General features: G+C 51.0%; 1 protein-coding gene across 2 annotated transcripts in view; it reads right to left on the bottom strand.

Moving 5' to 3' along the window:
• The window catches only part of NARF (nuclear prelamin A recognition factor), a 30,225-nt gene that overhangs the window by 438 nt on the left and 8,648 nt on the right, over positions 1-21,139 (bottom strand). For both annotated transcript variants that reach the window (XM_025361512.1, XM_025361513.1), the window contains 7 exons: positions 18,695-18,827; positions 13,918-14,052; positions 9,015-9,133; positions 6,719-6,848; positions 4,024-4,087; positions 2,859-2,996; positions 2,175-2,332 (listed from right to left, as the gene is read on the bottom strand). In XM_025361512.1, coding sequence (XP_025217297.1) covers positions 2,175-2,332; positions 2,859-2,996; positions 4,024-4,087; positions 6,719-6,848; positions 9,015-9,133; positions 13,918-14,052; positions 18,695-18,827 — 877 coding nt within the window. The remainder of the gene's footprint in view (positions 1-2,174; positions 2,333-2,858; positions 2,997-4,023; positions 4,088-6,718; positions 6,849-9,014; positions 9,134-13,917; positions 14,053-18,694; positions 18,828-21,139) is intronic.

The following is a 21,139-nucleotide window of genomic DNA, read 5'->3' as shown; positions in this document are numbered from 1 at the left end:
CTCGCCTGGCTAATTTTTAAATTTTTTGTAGAGACTGGGGGATGCGGGGTGGGTCTCGCTATGTTGCCCAGGCTGATCTTGAACTTCTGGAGTCAAGCGGCAATCCTTCTGCTTCAAGCTGGGACTACTGGCATGAGCCACCGCACCCAGCCGGGATAGTCTTAAGGAAGCTTTTGCCTCATAGGGAAGACAGTTTGCAAGCAGGAGAGGAATGAAGGGGACGTGGAACGTTGAGTGGTGTAAGGCTAGGGCTGGCTGCACAGGCCAGGGTCTTCCCCAAGGCCCTCAGGGACGCTAATCCCAGACTCATAGCCCTGTGTGCCTCTCATTTTTTTTTTTTTTTGAGAGAGTCTCTCTCCGTCGGCCAGGCTGGAGTGCAGTGGCTTAATCTTGGCTCACTGCAACCTCCATCTCCTGGGCTCAAGCAATTCTCCCGCCTCAGCCTCCCAAGTACCTGGGATTACGGGTGTGTGCCACCATGCCTGGCTAATTTTGTAATTTTTAGTAGAGGCAGGGTTTCACCATGTTGGCCAGGCTGGTCTCGAACTCCTGACTTCAGGTAATCTGCCTGCCTTGGCCTCCCAAAGTGCTGGAATTACAGGCGTGAGCCACTGCACCCGGACCCATGTACCTCTCATTCTTACCCATTTATATCACCCATAAAATGGTTTTACCTAAAACCTAAGTTGCCTTTTAGAACTGACTGGCTTTGTATGCAAATCCCGATTTCCAACTTCTCTTGGAATTTGGCAAAACCAAGATAGCACAGGGATTGTGAACAAGCAGTAAAACCAGTCCTGCCTGCACCACACGTGTTAAGTGTGCTGGGCCCTGCCTGGAGGCTGCACCGGAGGCAGCTGAGCTGTGAGCCCAGCCATGAGCCCACACACCCAACACTGGCCTGAGTAAAAATGTGTCTCCTATTTATTGATGCTACTTACTCTCCAGCATGTTAGATGATGTCACTCTTAGTAGTGTATTCATTTAAAACAATCTGGAGCAAATTTCCCCGGTTAAACTTCACTCCCCATGGGTTGCGAGGTGGCACCCCAGTTGGTCTCCAACCTCCACTTTCCCAGGGGGCTGGCTTGCACCTTCTCCTTCCTCAGGCCCCAGCTCCACCCGCCTGCATGCAGAGGCCCTCCCAGAGGCCCTGCTTCATGGCCCACCTCCTGGCTGCTCCTCAGCCCAGCTGTGGGACTGACCCTTCCATGCCTCCGGAATGCTCAGTGAGGCCTCCAAGGCCACATGCTCGCCTCTCTGCCCTCACCCTCCTGTCAGTGCTGGCTGGGACCTCCCCTCCTCTGTGTTGAAGGACACTACGGCAGGGCCTCCAACTGCACCCTTGTCTGTGCCCTGCCCAGGGGCCCCTCCCGTCCTGTGGCTTCACACCTTGTCCCATTCATCTAACATCAGTGGAGCTACTCCTCCCACTGACCTGCACCTAGCATTTCCACTCAAGTACCTTGTGGTGCCGCCCCCCCCCCACTCACAATGGCACAAAGGTCCTCATTTCCCCACCAGGGGCGCAGATGGACCACCAGGGGTCAGGGGCAGGGGGTCCCCTTCGTCTCTGACACTCACCCTCAGCACATCCTTCCCGGAGACCCCCACCCTGTCCTGGCCTCCTCTTGTCCTCTCACTCCTCCTGCCCCAGGTGGGGACCCTTCCTCACGTGCCTGGATGATCGCAGCCCACAGTGGCCCACCCTCCCTCCAAGCAGCAAGGGAGCCCCTCAGGCCCAGGCTGGGTCACACCCCTTCCCGCTTCCACCTCTCACTGCTCTCTCCCACCACTCAGGACAGAGCTGGCTCATCCTTGGCGCCTGGCAGGAGGCAGGGGTGTTTCTCCCAGGCAGAGTGGCCTCGACTCTTGTGATTTGTTCTCTAAGCCAGCTGCCACAGGCTGACTCTCACCTGGTGCCATGTGGGGCCTCCTGAGGGCACGTCCACAAGAGAATGCCCACACGCTACGTGGGGTGAGGGAAAGAGCAAAACCAATGGAGCCTAGAATGTCCCAGCACAAGCCCCATGGGAACATCCACACCCTACAAAGCTCTCGGGGCTGAGAGAGGCTCTGGGTGGCCAAGAACACCGTCTCTCTGGCGGCTGCAGGACCAGTGTGGCCCGAGCACTCATAGGGGACAGAGCCAGGTGCTGCTCTTGGCGCCTCACCTCCAGCACAGGCGAGGACCTCCACAAAGTGGTACGGGAACTTTCCTTTCTTAAGCTTCAGGATCATGTTCTGGATGTTTCGAAAGCCATAGGCCGCAGCAAAGCGTAACACCACCTCCCCATTCTTCTCAAGGGTGACCTCTTGGAAGTCTTTGTTTCTACAAAATGAACACAGAGAATTTTGATCCATCAAGTCCTTTATCTGTGACTTAAGAACACTTGTTTTTTCTTGAGACAGGAGTCTTGCTCTGTCGCCCGCGCTGAAGTACAGTGGCACGATCTCGGCTCACTGCAACCTCCACCTCCCGGGTTCACACCATTCTCCTGCCTCAGCCTCCCGAGTAGCTGAGACTACAGGCGCCCGCCACCACACCCGGCTAATTTTTTGGATTTTTAGTAGAGACGGGGTTTCACTGTGTTAGCCAGGATGGTCTCCATCTCCTGACCTTGTGATCCACCCGCCTCGGCCTCCCAAAGTGCTGGGATTACAGGCGTGAGCCACCCAAGAACACTTTCTAATGTGAGTTTGGAATGTCAGCAAAATAAAAGTTCTAAATAAACACAAAAAAGCCCTTTCGATTGTGACTGGTGTAAACTCCATACACAGAACCGCCACATGCACAGATCCACACGTGCACACGTGCTGACCACAGGCACAGACAGGCTGTGGACGCTGCCCCACACCTCAGGGCTCGGTAAGTGACCTCCTCTACATCTTCGTTGAACAGCTCCTTGGCCGCATGTCTGAAGATGTGTGCCAGGTGCCCGTCCGAGCTGGCTCCATCATGGCGCGTCACCTTGTCCTCCTTCAAGTCTCCAAACCTCACCAGGCAGAGAAAAAACAAGTCCATCATGAATGCCGATGTACAGTGACAGCAAGCGTGAAACCAGACTTCCAGAGGGCATCACAATCCAAGGTCACCACCAAAGAAGCTAAATCCTCTACAAATGTTTAAACTTTGGAGAAAGTCCCATTTCTAGCATCTTGAGGGGTCTCGGGAGGGCGTGCCTGATGCTCGGGCCAGGCGGAGGACTCTCAGTCACGCCGAGCCCATGCACAGGCTCTTGCAGGTGCTCCAGATGCTTATGGTCTTTTTCTTTTCTTTGAGACAGGGTCTTTTTCTGTCTCCCAGGCTGGAGTGCAGTGGCACAATCATAGCTCACTACAACCCCAGCCTCTTGGACTCAAGCCATCCTCCTACCTCAGTCTCCCAAAGTACTGGGATTATAGGTGTGAGCCACCACGCATGGCCCCACAGATGCTTAACTTCTATCTCACCTTCCCCCAAAAGGGTATGAAGGCAGCACCTGGGATGCGGAGTGTTGGCGAGGACACACGCCGCTGCCTTTGTGGTGCGCTCCGCTCAGTGCCTGGGGTGCAGCAGGAGCCCTAGGCCTTGCTGGGTATCAAGGTCACCGCCCCCAGCAGAACCCAGCCTGCCACTCTTGGTGCAAAGGGGCCTGAGGGAGCTGCCCCACTGCCCCACCGTGGAACGTGAGGCACAGACGGCACTCAGGAAGAAGGGGGCTGGCGCACACATGAATGGCCCTGCCCCAGCGAGCACAAAGCTGTTTGTGCTTCCCGTCCTTCCTCGAGGGTTTGGGGTGGCAATCGCACCATGGAAGCCCGCCAAGCCTCCTGACTCCCTGGCAGCCCTGGTGAATGGTATCCCACTCAACAGCTAGAAGGGTGGCTGAGGGTTGTGGCGGGGGCCCGGGGGACTGCATCTCAGTGCTTCACATGGCCTCGTCATAAAGCAGGGCAGCCCTGGGCCTGTCAGGCAGCTGGCAGGGCTGACGGGAGGTCCTGCCCCCCAGAGGACTCTTCCCATATAAGCCAAGTACTTACAGAGTGTCGACGGCAGCATCCTTCACTGAGAGGTCACCTTGCTCCATTATTTGAGCAATTTCACCTACAGACAAATGAAGTAAGAGACACTGAAAAGACACAGGTGGCCACAGGAACTTTTCTTCCCCTGCAGGAAATTTGACATTAGTGACCCTGGATGACCTCCCTCCTATGAAATCTCCATCACAGACAGCAGGAGTGGAGTCCATCTAAAGGGCAAAGTGAGGCCAATAAAATCAAACACTAATAAAATGTAAGCAGAATTCAATTCGAATTCCTCTTTCCATTCCTCTTTCTGCCCTCGAACTGTGGCATTTATGTAAACAATCTCTCCATGATTTTCCCATGCGGAAAATCTGTAAACTTTTTTGGTCCACTTTGCATGAAACAGAAAACTTTTCTTACAACAAGCTCACAGAAATAGGATGATGAAATATATACTGGGTGCATTTTTTTTTTTTTGAGATGGAGTCTCACCTCCGCCGCCCAGGCTGGAGTACAGTGGTGCGATCTTGGCTCACTGTAACCTCTGCCTCCCGGGTTCAAGTGATTCTCTTGCCTCAGCCTCCCGAGTAGCTGGGATTACAGGTGCGCACCACCACACCTGGCCAGACAGGTCTCGACCTCCTGACCTCAGGTGACCAGCCTGCCTCAGCCTCCTGAAGTGCTGAGATTACACGTGTGAGCCACTGTGCCCAGCCCATTTTTTTTTTTTTTTTTTTTTAGAAACAAGGTCTCCAGTCTGGCGAAACTGCCTCTCTACTAAAAATACAAAAGTTAGCCTGGTGTGGTGGTGCGCGCCTGTAATCCCAGCTACTTGGGAGACTGAGGGAGGAGAATCGCTTGATCCTGGGAGGCGGAGGTTGTAGTGAACTGCGATGGAGTCACTGCAGAGCCTGGGCAACAGAGTGAGACTCCGTCTCAAAAAAAAAAAAAAAAGAGACGAGGTCTCACTGTGTTGCCCTGCGAGGTCTCAAACTCCTGGGCTCAAGTGATCCTCCGGCCATAGCCTCCTGAGTGGCTAGAACTAGAGGCCTGAGCCACTGCACCCAGCTACATTTACATGACATATGGTTATTCTGCAATGAGATCAACTGAAAGTGAGAACCTCTTTCTGTATTTCCTTTTACATGAAGATGCCTGAAAAAACCCTTAATAGAAAAACTGAGCCTCTAAAACCTGGCTGTGGCATCACATCAGATGCTGTGAGATGGCTGGAAACACAGGTAAGAAAATAGCATAATTTCCTATAAATCTGCACTCAGAAAAAAGATGGCTGGACATGGTTCTTCTGATAGCCTGCTGCGCATGTTTTTATTTTGTCAACACAAGCAGATGGCCCCTGGGCCCTTCCTCTGAGAGTGAAGGATGGCAGTGCTGAGGGCCTTTCTGTCCCTCATCCTTCAACACCCCTGCCACGTCACCCCACAGGGAGCCTGTGCCTGTGGGGTGGGGACCTTTCCAGAGGCATCTGCGTGCTAGAATTTCAAGTCAGGGGACTGTGAGCGACACTGGCATCCTTAAAGACTGTTCCTGGCCGGGCGCGGTGGCTCAAGCCTGTAATCCCAGCACTTTGGGAGGCCGAGACGGGCAGATCATGAGGTCAGGAGATCAAGACCATCCTGGCTAACACGGTGAAACCCCATCTCTATTAAAAAATACAAAATAAACTACCCGGGCGTGGTGGCGGGGCCTGTAGTCCCAGCTACTCGGGAGGCTGAGGCAGGAGAATGGCGTAAACCCGGGAGGCGGAGCTTGCAGTGAGCTGAGATCCAGCCACTGTACTCCAGCCTGGGTGACAGAGCGAGACTCCGTCTCAAAAAAAAAAAAAAAAAAAAGAGTGTTCCTGAGAGCTGACCTCTCTGCCTCACGTACCACTAATCTAAATACCTGCTGGGACCTGTTTTCCCAGACCAATTAAAACAGTTCCACCAGAATTTTAACAGTCTTAAGCTTCCCCCACCAACTGACGTCAACATTCTTCTGAATGGGTTCTACATAATTCCAGGGAATGACTTCCATCCACAACACACAGAACTCACTGTAGGCTCTTAACATCTGAAAGGAGTGGCCAATACAGTGCTAAAGGCAATGTCACTGAAGCAAACCTGCCTTTTTCATTTTACTCTGAATGAAAAAAACTTCACTTGTGTTTTAAGTGCAGACTTGGTTTGTGAGAAGGAGACCCACTATGGCTATAGACAACTTTCCTACCAAGAGGTAAGTACCCTGCACGGACTGTAATGTAAAGTCAGGGCCACCATATTGCTCGAGTGGTTCTCCCAGAGACCTGATTTATCTTTTATTTTTGAAAGACGAAGTTTTACTCTCGTTGCCCAGGCTAGAGTGTAACGGCGTGATCTCAACTTACCGCAACCTCTGCCTCCCGGGTTCAAGCAATTCTCCTGCCTCAGCCTCCTGAGGAGCTGGGATTACAGGCATGTGCCACCATGCCCGGCTAATTTTTTGTATTTTTAGTAAAGACAGGGTTTCCCCATGTTGGTCAGGCTGGTCTCGAACTCCCGACCTCAGGTGATCCACCTGTCTTGGCCTCCCAGCTGTCAGTAACTTCAGACAAGTGACCACAGTGGCAGGCACTGAGATGGCTCTGGGACACAGATCTGCCTGGCTCCGGTGTGTACTGGCCAGTCAGAGAATCCCCCAGCGCCCAGGTGCACCCCCGCCCACCTCTCACCTGATGTTAACACGCAGTCAGCGCCCCGGGAGCCATGCAAAGCGGGGGGAAAGCCTTCCTGAAGAGCCTCTAGCTTCTTGTCATAACAAGGGGCCACGATGACGTGGAAAATCTTCTCTGGAGACAGGTTCTGTGGGAGAGGGGCACCCATGTTTAGGGCTGGTGGAGAGGTGACGATGGCAGCTTACACTTGGTGCCCAGGACAGGAGAGATGGGAGACCGACTGCCCCCTGCTGTTGCCCTCCAGACACTACATGCAGCACTTTCTCTTTTTTTTTTTTTTTGAGATGGAGTCTCGCTCTGTCGCCCAGGCTGGACTGCAGTGGCGTGATCTCAGCTCACTGCAACCTCCGCCTCCCGGGTTCACACGATTCTCCCGCCTCAGCCTCCTGAGTAGCTGGGACTACAGGCGCATGCCGTCATGCCTGGCTAACTTTTTGTACTTTAGTAGAGATGGGGCTTCACTGTGTTGCCCAGGCTGGTCTCAAACTCCCGATCTCAGGCAATCTGCCCGCCTCGGCCTCCAAAGTGCTAGGATTACAGGTGTTAGCCATCAAGCCTGTCCGCATGCGGCACTTTCTTGGGGCTGGGACTGTTGTGGGTCTGAGGCTGGGCCCCACAGATGAAGCTGCTGTAGTCACATCTGGCTCCCATCCCCTCTTCAACTCTACCGAGCACCAGCACCCCATCCGTGTCTGTCTGCTGCCTCCCTCGGGACTGAGTGTGGTACTCCCAAACCATCTGCAAAGCCCCCCAGTCAGTGGAGCCTCTTGGAAGAACCAGGAAGGCTGAGCCCATTTCCTCCCGAACCTGTGCACATGGGACAAAACAGGCAAGAGGTCCGGCTGGTGTGGAGCTGTTGCTGGTCCGGCATGGAGCCACTGTGGCAGGCCCGTGTGTGTGTGTGTGTGTGTGTGTGCGTGCGCGCGCGTGTGTGTGTATGTGCTGGCTACTTCACCCACAGGCTTTCCTGAATCTTCCCAAGCAATGCCCACCCAAGCTACCCCTCTCCTGGGGCCCTGCCACACAGAGCAGGTGCCTGTGGCTGGGCCTGAACTGATGGCAAAGCCAGGAGCCAGCAGTTGCCAAGTGATCCTGTGGTGAGGTCTGGGTGGAAAGGCCCCATTTAGGGCAGGGGCGGAGCAAAAGAGGAAATCCGCCCCGGCCTCAGCTGTGCCAGGCGGTCAGGTGAGGGGCTGCTGGAGGCCGCGTCTCTGCAGCTGCCCCTCACGGCACCTATAGGAGGACACATAGCTCTGGGCTCCAGCCAGGGGAGAGGGCAGCACGTGGAAGACCTAGAAACACATGGCTTTCTTCAGGTGGGGGCAGGACAAAGGACAGACATAAAGTCCCATAGCTCATTTCTTGGTCCTGCCTAAACTGGACGCGTACACTCTGACATCATGTTTACCATTTGCCAAATTATGACTTTATGGGTAGAAAGAAACTAGGTAGAAAGAAAGCACTGCCTATTGCTAAAATAACAAGGCTGCCAAATGTGCGTGCCTTTGTAGGCTGACTTCAAATGTCTGAAAGATCCTGATGTTGTCCTCTACTCCGGTTACCACAGTGCCTGCTCCCCTGGAGGGAGGTGTAAGGTCTGATTGAGAAGAGCAGTGTGGGGCATGCCAGCGGCTGGAGAATAAACCATGGGATTAGGGTCCCTTTGAGGGTGGCCTTGGAGACATCAGGGAGTTCTGGGAGGACCTGGGGGCACAGAGGGCTGTGGGAAGGGAGAACGTGATGGGCTGAGGCAGGGGCCACGCAGGAGCCTCAGGCCGGGACTCACACCATCACGTGGAAGACAGCATCATGGGCCTGCAGAATCTCACAGAAGGGGCTTAGGAAGTCATGTGATGCCCATGGTCTGAGGGAAAAGGCCAGGGCAGAGGCCAGGTTTGGCTCCCGAAACGATAGTGGCCCTCGGCCTCTGGGCACAGGCCATACTAGGCCTCCTTGGGTGACGCGTCCCAACGGCAGGCAGGCAGCATCTCTGGGCAAGGTCTTGGGTCTCATTCTCAGCAGGGTGGGCAGCATGTCTACCCCGAATGGGCCCATGAGAATGACCAGATGCCACGAAGAAAGAAAGAGGTTGTAAGAGGAAGGAAGGGAGGAACAGAGATGGGCGTTGGTGAGAAAAAGCACTGCTAATGTTTCCTGAAGCCACAGCTTCCTTTTTGCTCACCTGGGGGGCCGTGACCACACCGGACAGATGGGGAACCTCCCCTTCCTGGCCCCCTGTGCCATGGTCCTCCCTCACTTGCCCTCCCTGCCCTCCAGAGAGAGGTCAGCTTACCTGCTGTCTGGCGAAATAATCCTTCACCAAAGAGCCCATCACCTGCTGGGGGGACTTGGCGGTGCAGAGGTGGGCAGTGATGGGACGACCCAGCACCCGCTCGGCGTATCGGACCCAGCCTGGGGAGAGAAGCGGTCCAAGGTCAGCTCCTTACTGCTTCCTCTGGACCTTCCTGCCACGCACCAGGGAATGCTGAGCTCAAGTCCCTGCCGCCCCAGGGTGAAGCCAGGACACCTTTTCCCCAGGCCTCACCAGGAGCTCGTGCTGGACCCAAAACCCATCCTCTGTGGCCCGGCTGTGGGTCATGGGAACCTGCAGGCCTGGAGGCTACTGGGAAATGGGAGCATCCCTGCAAGGCCGACAAAGTAAGAGTCGGGGTAACAGGTCCCCCAAAAAGTTGAAGGAGAACAAGCACTGAAGGGCAGCAGGAGCAGTGGCCCAGGCTGCACCGTGCGATATCCCCTGGCCAGCTGCACAGTCTTTGCAGCCAAGACACGCAGTTACCGCTCAGAGGAGAGCAGCCACATGCTTGCCCAACTTCTCTTGCCGACTAGAAATTAACAGCCCAACAACTGCACACTTTTTAAAATATAAGAAATCTAGCCAGGCATGATGGCTCATGCCTGTAATCCCAGAACTTTGGGAGGCCGAGACGGGCGGATCACGAGGTCAGCAGAGTGAGACCAGCCTGGCTAACATGGTGAAACCCCGTCGCTACTAAAAACACAAAAAATTAAAAATTAGTCGGGAGTGGTGGCAGGCGCCTGTAGTCCCAGCCACTTGGTAGGCTGAGGCAGGAGAATGGCGTGAACCTGGGAGGCGGAGGTTGAAGTGAGCTGAGATCGTGCCACTGCACTCCAGCCTGGGCGACAGAGCAAGACTCTATCTCAAAAAAAAAAAAAAAGTGTCTTGGCCAAGCTCAGTGGCTCACACCTGTAATTCCAGCACTTTGGGAGACTGAGGTGGGCAGATCACCTGAGGTCAGGAGTTTGAGACCAGCCTGACCAAAATGGTAAAACCCTGTCTCTACTACAGATACAAAAATTACCTGGGCATGGTGGCATGCGCCTGCAATCCCAGCTTCTCAGGAGGCTGAGGTGGGAGAATCACTTGAACCCCGGGGGTGGAGGTTGCAGTGAGCCAAAATCACACCACTGCACTCCAGCCTGGGTGACAGAGCGAGACTCTGTCCCAATAAATAAATAAAATAAAAAATAAAAAAAGTATTTGACCAGGATGGAGCTTATGTTGAGAAATAAAGTTTATACTTTTTATATATATATATATATATATTTTTTTTTGAGACGGAGTCTCGCTCTGTCGCCCAGGCTGGAGTGCAGTGGCGCGATCTCCACTCACTGCAAGCTCTGTCGTCTCCCGGGTTCACGCCATTCTCCTGCCTCAGCCTCCTGAGTAGCTGGGACTACAGGCGCCGCCACCGCACCCGGCTAGTTTTTTGTATTTTTTAGCAGAGACGGGGTTTCACCGTGTTAGACAGGATGGTCTCAATCTCCTGACCTCGTGATCCGCCCACCTCAGCCTCCCAAAGTGCTGGGATCACAGGTATGAGCCACCGCGCCCAGCCTGAATTTTTTATAATTTAGAAACCCACTGCTCCAGGGTCATTGGCGTTAGTTCTTTGTCATTTTACATGGCCTCTTCCTTGGTTGGGGGTGGAACTAAGCAAGTGTGACTGGTGTGAAGCCATGTTGTGTGTGGCATCATGTAATGGGCCCCAAAAGGAAAGTACTCCAGCAAGGGGACCACAGAGGCAGGCTCAGCACACAAACACCAGGTACTCCCAGGTCACTGGAGCCCAGGCAGCTCCCAAAACCATCAGGTGTGGAAATTATTCCTTTACGCCTGGAAAAACACCCAAAATGCCACAAGAGCTGAATGTAATACCCACAATCTAGTAAAAGGCTGTATCTGGTATCAAACAGTTTATACTTAGACCTCTGATACAAAAATCTGTGAATCACTTACACTAAGGCAAACCACACAGCTGAAAGGAGTCACTAACATCGCCGTCCCCATCTGGAGCTGAGAACACAGCAGACCGTGGGTTGCTGGTGAAAGACACAGCTCAAATAACGAGCCAACCAGTGCAGCCCACAGAACAGCTGGTAAATTTCCTCTTTATATTTTATAAATGGCTAGAGAGTAAGTCCATATTCTAAGCAACCACAATGTCAACGTTCTATCTTATTAACTCATAATCCTAATGACTAAAGGTTGACATGTAAAATGCTAGAAAAATTTGAAACCATTGTGGGGGTAGCATAAATTGAGAACTGAAACATGAACCAAACCCTAAAAATTATACAGCCTACGACTAGCTTAGATAGAGCTCTCCTATGCTCCCACAGGTCTCATGTAGTTAGAATAATTTTTAACTAATGTTTGCCAGGATAACCATTCTTTCCTTATTCCCTTATGCATCATCAAAAATTTCTTAACCCAAACTCTCCACTTTTCTAGAATTGAAAAGCATGTGATAAATCTCTTCTATAACTCAGGCATCCAAAAACCAATTAAACAGCGGTTTTTTTTTTTTTTTTGAGACGGAGTCTCGCTCTGTCCCCCAGGCTGGAGTGCAGTGGCCGGAACTCAGCTCACTGCAAGCTCCGCCTCCCGGGTTTACGCCATTCTCCTGCCTCAGCCTCCCGAGTAGCTGGGACTACAGGCGCCCGCCACCTCGCCCGGCTAGTTTTTTGTATTTTTTAGTAGAGACGGGGTTTCACCGTGTTAGCCAGGATGGTCTCGAACTCCTGACCTCGTGATCCGCCCGTCTCGGCCTCCCAAAGTGCTGGGATTACAGGCTTGAGCCACCGCGCCCGGCCGAAATTTTCTTATTCTGTATTTTTTTAAGCTGGCAAAGGATAGATGCACGTTTGCCGTATTATTTCATAATTATTTGTACATCTGAGATATGTCGTACTTTCAAGAGAAAATAGATTTTCTTAAGAGACAGGACCTCAGTCTTTCGCCCAGGCTGGAGTACAATGGAGGAGTCATAGCTCACTGCAGCCTCTAACTCCTTGGCTCAAACAATCTACTCACCTCAGGCTAGGATTTGTAGTAGGTAGGATTACAGGTACGTGCCACCATCCTGGCTTTCTTTTGGTTTTTTGCAGACAAGGTCTCACTCTGTTGACAAGGCTGGTTCCACATTCCTGGGCTCAAGCAATCCTCCCACATCAGCCTCCTAAATTGTTGGGATTATGGCTGTAACGCCTGGCCTATTTTTCTTTTCCTTTTAAAAAATATTTATTTAAAAAATTAGAGGATGGGTGTGGTGGCTCATGTCTATAATCCCAGCACTTTGGGAGGCCAAGGCGGGCAGATCACTTGTCAAGACCAGGTTTCGGCAACATGGCGAAACCCCATCTCTACTAAAAATACAAAAATCAGCGCCGGGCGCGGTGGCTCAAGCCTGTAATCCCAGCACTTTGGGAGGCCGAGACGGGCGGATCACGAGGTCAGGAGATCGAGACCATCCTGGCGAACACGGTGAAACCCCGTCTCTACTAAAAAATACAAAAAAAACTAGCCGGGCGAGGTGGCGGGCGCCTGTAGTCCCAGCTACTCCGGAGGCTGAGGCAGGAGAATGGCGGGAACCCGGGAGGCGGAGCTTGCAGTGAGCTGAGATCCGGCCACAGCACTCCAGCCTGGGTGACAGAGCAAGACTCCGTCTCAAAAAAAAAAAAAAAGGCCGGGCGCGGTGGCTCAAGCCTGTAATCCCAGCACTTTGGGAGGCCGAGGCGGGTGGATCACAAGGTCAGGAGATCGAGACTATCCTGGCTAACATGGTGAAACCCCGTCTCTACTAAAAATACAAAAACCTAGCCGGGCGCGGTAGCGGGCGCCTGTAGTCCCAGCTACTCGGGAGGCTGAGGCGGGAGAATGGCGTGAACCCGGGGGACGGAGCTTGCAGTGAGCCGAGCTCGCGCCACTGCACTCCAGCCTGGGAGGCACAGTGAGACTCCGTCTCAAAAAAAAAAGAACAAAAAGAAAAAAAAAAAAAAAAATTAGCCAGGCGTGGTGGCGCTAGCCTGTAATCCCAGCACTTTGGGAGGCCGAGGTGGATGGATCACGAGGTCAGGAGATCGAGACCATCCTGGCTAACATGGTGAAACCCCGTTTCTACTAAAAATACAAAAAGAAATTAGCCAGGTGTGGTGGCAGGTGCCTGTAGTCCCACCTACTTGGGAGGCTGAGGCAGGAGGATGGTGTGAACCTGGGAGGCGGAGCTTGCAGTGAGCAGAGATCACGCCACTGCACTCCAGCCTGGGCAACAGACTGAGATTCTGTCTCCAAAAAAAAAAAAAAAAATAGAGACAAGTTGCCCAGGCTGGCCTCAAACTCCTGGGCTCAAGAGATCTGCCTAGGCTGGGCACAATGGCTCATGCCTATAATCCCAGCACTTTGGGAGGCCGAGGCAGGCAGATCACCTGAGCTCAGAAGTTCAAGACCAGCCTGGCCGACATGGCAAAACCCCATCTCCGCTAATAATACAAAAATTAGCTGGGTGCAGTGGCGTGCACCTGTAGTCCCAGCTACTTGGCAGGCTCAGGCAGGAGAATCGCTTGAACCTGGAAGGCGGAGCTTGCAGTGAGCCGAGATCGTGCCACTGCACTCCAGCCTGGGCGACAGAGCGAGACTCTGTCTCAAACTAAACTAAACTAAACTAAACTAAACTAAACATACTGGCCTTTCCAGTGTGGCACCTCTGATGAAAAACTAAACTGGCTGTCCCTAAACATCAAACGCTCTCTGTGAATCAGGCCAAGCTCTTCCCTTCCGGTCTACAAGGCTGGGTGGGATGGGTCTGTCTGCCTCCAACCTCATCCAGCGCCTGCAGAGCCTTGTGAAACCTCTGTCGGCACCTCCAGGGGCTCACCAGGACAGGCAGAGGTCAGCATGGGCAGCGTGCGTTCCTCCTCACTGTGCTGGCGATAGCGACGCACGAATTCTTTTTGGCTCTCCAGGATACTAAAATCCGCAGCTATCCTCGTATCAAACACATAGTGCACCCCTGCAGGAGAGAGGAGCATGTTCAGCTTAAAGCACCTACGAAAAGATCTACTTTTAGGCTTCCTCTTTTTTTTTTTTTGAGACGGAGTCTCGTTCTGTCACCCAGGCTACAGTGCAGTGGCACAATCTCGGCTCACGGCAACCTCCGCCTCCCGGGTTCAAGTGATCCTCCCACCTCAGTCTCTCCAGTAACCAGGATTACAGGCACCCGCCATTATGCCTGGCCAGTTTTTGTATTTTTTAGTAGAGATGAAGTTTCACCATGTTGGCCAGGCTGGTCTTGAATTCCTGGGCTCAGGTGATCTACCCACCTTGGCCTCCCAGAGTGCTGGAATTACAGGCATGAGCCGCTGCGTCCAGCCAATACTTCCTCATTCTTACTCATTTTTGCTTTCTCACGTTTAAGAAACAAACTTAAAGTATAGATTCTACAAGCATCTCTCCTATGATAATAAAATCAACCTTGGTTCTTTTCTATTCCTAATGGCGTAAGTTCAAGACTATGTGCTTTACCTTTTATTTTGTAAACAATGAGCGTGTATCATTTTTCACAATGAAATATGTATGTTCTCTCTCGTGCTTCTTCTCTCTCTACATCTACATTTTAAAACACCTTACTCCGGCCGGGCGCAGTGGCTCAAGCCTGTAATCCCAGCACTTTGGGAGCCCGAGACGGGCGGATCACGAGGTCAGGAGATCGAGACCATCCTGGCGAACACAGTGAAACCCCGTCTCTACTAAAAAAATACAAAAAACTAGCCGGGCGAGGTGGCGGGCGCCTGTAGTCCCAGCTACTCGGGAGGCTGAGGCAGGAGAATGGCGTGAACCCGGGAGGCGGAGCTTGTAGTGAGCTGAGATCCAGCAACAGCACTCCAGCCTGGGCGACAGAGCAAGACTCCATCTCAACAAAAAAAACCCAAAAAAACAAAACAAAACAAAAAAAACACCTTACTCCATACATAAATTAATGGAATATTATAACATACCACAGCGGCCAGGCGCGGTGGCTCAAGCCTGTAATTCCAGCACTTTGGGAGGCCGAGGCGGGTGGATCACGAGGTCAGGAGATCGAGACCATCCTGGCTAACACGGTGAAACCCCGTCTCTACTAAAAATACAAAAAACTAGCCGGGCGTGGTGGCGGGCGCCTGTAGTCCCAGCTACTCAGAGGCTGAGGCAGGAGAATGGCGTGTACCCGGGAGGTGGAGCTTGCAGTGAGCCGAGATCGCACCACTGCACTCCAGCCTGGGCGACACAGCAAGACTCCATCTCAAAAAAAAACAAAAAACAAAAAACAAAAAAACATACCCACAGGATTCTCTTCCAATTCACAGGCAAATTAAATTTCAGTCTGTGATGGTTCTTGGTGTGTTTAAAAGTAGAATGTACAGTAAAAGTGTTTACAGAATGGCTGGGCATACTTTCATAATGGTTTAAATTTTTATACTGATTTCCTTTTTTTTTTTTTTTTTGAGACAGTCTCACTCTGTTGCCCAGGCTGGAGTGCAGTGGCGTGATCTCGGCTCACTGCAAGCTCCGCCTCCCAGGTTCACACCATTCTCCTGCCTCAGCCTCCTGAGTAGCTGGGACTACAGGCGCCTGCCACCACGCCCGGCTAATTTTTTTGTATTTTTAGTAGAGACAGCGTTTCGGCCGGGCGCGGTGGCTCAAGCCTGTAATCCCAGCACTTTGGGAGGCTGGGTCGGACGGATCACGAGGTCAGGAGATCGAGACCATCCTGGCTAACACGGTGAAACCCCGTCTCTACTAAAAATACAAAAAAAAAAAAAACTAGCCGGGCGAGGTGGCGGGCGCCTGTAGTCCCAGCTACGCAGGAGGCTGAGGCAGGAGAATGGCGTAAACCCGGGAGGCGGAGCTTGCAGTGAGCTGAAATCCGGCCACTGCACTCCAGCCTGGGCGACAGAGCGAGACTCCGTCTCAAAAAAAAAAAGAGACAGCGTTTCACCGTGTTAGCAGGATGATCTCGATCTCTGACCTCGTGATCCACCTGCCTTGGCCTCCCAAAGTGCTGGGATTACAGGCGTGGGCCACCGTGCCCAGCCTGATTTTTTTAATTTTAAATTTTTTGTTTCTCCCCCCTTCCCAGGTAACAAAGCTGAGAGAAAATGCAACTAGTTATAAGAAATATTAGGCCAGGCGCAGTTGCTCATGCTTGTAATCCCAGCACTTTGGGAGGCCAAGGTGGATGGATCATGAGGTCACGAGATCAAGACCATCCTAGCTAACATGGTGAAACCCCATCTCTACTAAAAATACAAAAAATTAGCCAGGCGTGGTGGGGGGCACCTGTAATCCCAGCTACTCAGGAGGCTGAGGCAGAAGAATGGCGTGAACCTGGGAGGTGGAGCTTGCAGTGAGCTGAGATCGCGCCACTGCACTCCAGCCTGGGTGATGGAGTGAGACTCTGTCTCCAAAAAAAAAAAAAAAAAAAAGAAATATTATAAACTTTGGGCTGGGCACAGTGGCTCATGCCTATATTCCCAGCACTTTGGGAGGCCGAGATGGGTGGATCACGAGGTCAGGAGATCAAGACCATCCTGGCTAACATGGTGAAACCCCGTCTCTACCAATAACAAAAACAAAAAAAATTAGCCGGGCGTGGTGGTGGGGCAGGAGAATGGCGTGAACCTGGGAGGTAGAGCTTGCAGTGAGCCGAAATGGCACCACTGCACTCCCGCCTGGGCGACAGAGTGAGACTCTGTCTCAAAAAAAAAAAAAAAAGAAATATTATAAATTTTAAAATATTACATTAAGAAATCAATTTTACTGTGGATACATTTTATTGATATATAATATTCCATTATATAATTTTAACAATCTATCCCCAAATAAGATATTTCATCATGAGAAAATACAGCATTTGGCAACTTTGATCTTCAGTAAAACTAACCTAACCCGAGGCTTTACGATGAGAAGCATGAAGGAGCAACCTAACGTGTGTGCACCTGTTGCTGTAGCCGGGTTTTGGCGGCAGCACATTATGTGCTAGATGACCAGGCCCTGTTAGAGCCCAGGCACCTAGGGAACAGGGAGCATCAGGACCCCCAGGCTGCTGCTCAGACTTCAAGCCTGTCCTGATGATCCTTATTCCAAATATCATTTTATTTCACCAGTAATTCCCAATATATCTACATCTATGTTCTTATTTAGCAGAGATGGGATCTTGCTATGTTGTCCAGGTTGGTCTCGAGCTCCTGGCCTCAAGTAATCTTCTGGTCTTGGCCTTCCAAAGTGCTGGGATTACAGGCATGAGCCACCAAACCTGACCAATATTTACAATTTTTAAAAGCCACTGTATAATAATAAACCTTTTGGCTAGGCGCGGCGGCTCATGCCTATAATCCCAGCACTTTGGGAAGCCAAGGTGGGTGGATCACGAGGTCAAGAGATTAAGACCATCCTGGCCAACATGGTGAAACATCATCTCTACTAAAAATACAAAGATTAGCTGGGTGTGGTGGCAGGCACCTGTAATCCCAGCTACTCAGGAGGCTGAGGCAGGAGAATCTCATGAACCCGGGAGGCGGAGGTTGCAGTGAGCGGAGATTGCACCATTGCACTCCAGCCTGGGGCACAAGAGTGAGACTCCATCTCAAAAAACAAACAAACAAACAAACAACAACAACAAACTCTTATTTAGCAACTCGCTCAGTCTTCCTTTTGTGAACTTGCACATCGACCATCACGCTATGAGGATGCTCAAGGCTGTAAAAGCCCCTCTATAAGCAAATGGAGGGAGGCAGTTCCAGTTTGACCAAAGCAGAAGACGCAGAAGCATCATCCATCAACATTTTAGGCAGTGTTATTCCAGCGCTGATGTGGAGTTCTTTGATTATATATATATATATTTTTTTTTCTTTTTTTTGAGACGGAGTCTCGCTCTGTCACCCGGGCTGGAGTGGCCGGATCTCAGCTCACTGCAAGCTCTGCCTCCCGAGTTTACGCCATTCTCCTGCCTCAGCCTCCCGTGTAGCTGGGACTACAGGCGCCGCCACCTCGCCCAGCTAGTTTTTTGTATTTCTTTTAGTAGAGACGGGGTTTCACCCATGTTAGCCAGGATGGTCTCGATCTCCTGACCGCGTGATCTGCCCATCTTGGCCTCCCAAAGTGCTGGGATTACAGGCTTGAGCCACTGCGCCCGGCCTAAATTTCTACCTTTCATTCATTCCTCAGGTAAAGGACACAAGCCCATTCCCTTTCTGGTCTGCTCTTCAGACAGCTTCTTGGGAAACCAGACACCAATCATTTCAGAAGTGACTGTTTATCAAATACACACCCTCTGGGGGTAAGGGGTGACTTGGAGGTTGCTGGGCCAGTGTGGGAATCTCCCAGTGTCCCTGTCCGTGTTGTCAGAGGCGGTCACTGTTTGGTCCCAGAGGGGTCAGCTCCCATTGTGTAACAAAACACCCGTCTGTGCACAGCAAAGGAGAAAAGTGACACTCGTCTACCATCGCTCAGAGGCCGGGTTTTCATGACACACGGGACAAGGTCTTTTTACGTTCCAAGAGACTCTTTGGAAGTTGCTTATATACCCTGCGTCCTTGAAAAACGAACTTGAGAGATTAGAAAGGGCACTTATAAACTCGAGTCGTACATTTCCAATCGATCAAAGGATGACTCACCAAGACTTCTGAGGAAGCCACAGACTCTTCTGGAAGCATCAGTTACACTGAGGTTGAATTTAGCAGCAAAATAAGGCAAAGACTGAGGACACACGGACACTACCAGCACTTTGTGCTTTGAGGTGTCACATTTCTGGAAGAAGAAATAGAGAATGTCAGGTATCTGCTGATTACACAAGGAGTAAAAGTTAGACATCTTAATGAGAAATTCAGAACAATGTAATGGATGGTCTATGCAAAGACTAATAAAAGAGACAAACACTGGCAAACATAATTAAGGAAAAAGAAGAAAAAAAAATCAGGATTATGGTGAGGTCTGGGCTTCTGGTAAATATTTTTTTAGAAGTCAGGATTTACAAAATGAAACATGAGCTGGCTTCGGTGGTGTATGCCTATGGTTCCAGCTATACAGGAGGCTAACGCAGGAGGATCGCTTGAGGCTAGGAGTTCGAGACTGCAGAGCCTATAATCACACTTAGCAACAGCCACAGCCACTGCGCTCCGGCCTGGGTGACAGAGTAATCCTCTGTTTCTTTTTCGTTGTTGTTTGTTTTTTGAGACAGAGTTTCACTCTTATTGCCCAGGCTGGAGTGCAGTGGTACCATCAATCTCAGCTCACTGCAACCTCCGCCTCCCAGGTTCAAGTGGTTCTCCTGCCTCAGCCTCCCAAGTAGCTGGGATTATAGGGACCTGCCACCATGCCCAGCTAATTTTTTGTATTTTTAGTAGAGATGGGGTTTTGCCATATTGGGCAGCCTGGTCTCGAACTCCTGACCTTGTGATCCGCCTGCCTCGGCCTCCCAAACTGCTGGGATTACAGGCATGAGCCACCTGGCCTGGCCGATACTCTGTCTTAAAAGAGACATGACTACAGATCTAAGAGACTTTGTCAATTTCAGGAACAATGTTATATCAGTAAATGTGCATATCTGGAAAAAATAAATAATTTTAAAGGGAAAATACAAATTACAACATTGGCCAATGAATAACTGAAATTACTACATAATAATAAAAAAACACACACACTAAAATGGTATCCAGAGATGCCTCTTAAAAGTCATCAGCCCGGCTGGGCATGGTGGCTCACAGCTGTAATCCCAGAACTGTGGGAGGCTGAGGCAGAAGAATTGCTTGAACCCAGGAGGTGGAGGTTGCAGTGAAACGGAGGTTGCAGTGAGCTGAGATCGCTCCACTGCACTCCAGCCTGGGCGACAGAGCGAGACTCCAACTCAAAAAAAAAAAAAAAGAAAAGAAAACAAAAGTAACCAGGCCCAAGACACTTTGTGAGTAAGCCTCATCTACAAACTGTTCTAAAAAAATACTGCATAAACTAGCATAAAACCACAAGGCTATCAATATCCTTAAACCAAAACTAGACATTGGCAGTGCAATAGAAGACAGGTTTAGATAAAAAGAGTCAAGGTCCGAGTGTGGTGGCTCATGCCTGTAATCCCAGCACTTTGGCAGGCTGAGGCCAGTGGATGGCCTGAGGTCAGGAGCTCGAGACCAGCCTGGCCAACAGGGAGAAACCCCATCTCTACTAAAAATACAAAAACTAGCCAGACATGGTGGTGTGCACCTGTAATCCCAGCTACTCAGGGGGCTGAGGCAGGAGAACTGCTTGAACCCAGGAGGTAGAGGTTGCAGTCAGCCAAGATCGCACCACTGCACTCAAGCCTGGGCGACAGAGCGAGACTCCATCTCAAAAAAGAATAAAGAAATAGACACACAGCAGGAGGGTGGGGTGGAAGTAATGGGAGAAAAAAAAAAAGAAGGCCAGGTACAGTGGCTCATACCTGTAATACCAGCACTTTGGGAGGCCAAGGCGGGTGGATCACTTGAGGCCAGCAATTCAAGACCAGCCTGGCCAACATGGCGAAGGCCAAAAAAAAGAAAGAAATGGACGCACATCTATCAATATATGAGAGAGATAGGATATTTCAGGTCAACGGGGGAAGAAGAGAAGATGCTGGAACAATTTGACTTTTTCGAATAGAAAAGAATGTATCTGGCTGGGCATGGTGGCTCACGCCTGTAATCCCAGAACTTTGGGAGGCCGAGGCGAGCAGATCACTTGAGGTCAGGAGTTTGAGACAAGTCTGGCCAACATGATGAAACCCTGTCTCTATTAAAAATACAAAAATTAGCTGGGCATGGTGGCACATGCCTTAATCCCAGCTACTTGAGAGGCTGAGGTAGAAGAATTGCTTGAACCCAGGAAGGAGAGGTTGCAGTAAGCTGAGATCACACCACTGCACCCCAGCCTGGAAGACAGTGAGACTCCATCTCAAAAAAGAAAAAAACGGAGAAAGAATGTATCCACATCTCACACTGTACTAAAATATAAGTTGTAGACTGGACAAGCAGCATAAGATAAAATATAAACTGTCAATAAACATAATCTGCGACAACCAACTTCTCTAAATAAGCAGGAAAATGCAAATG

Source organism: Theropithecus gelada, chromosome 16 (genome assembly GCF_003255815.1).
Source record: "Theropithecus gelada isolate Dixy chromosome 16, Tgel_1.0, whole genome shotgun sequence".
Classification (NCBI taxonomy): Eukaryota; Metazoa; Chordata; class Mammalia; order Primates; family Cercopithecidae; genus Theropithecus; species Theropithecus gelada.
This window is presented reverse-complemented; position numbering and strand designations above follow the sequence as displayed.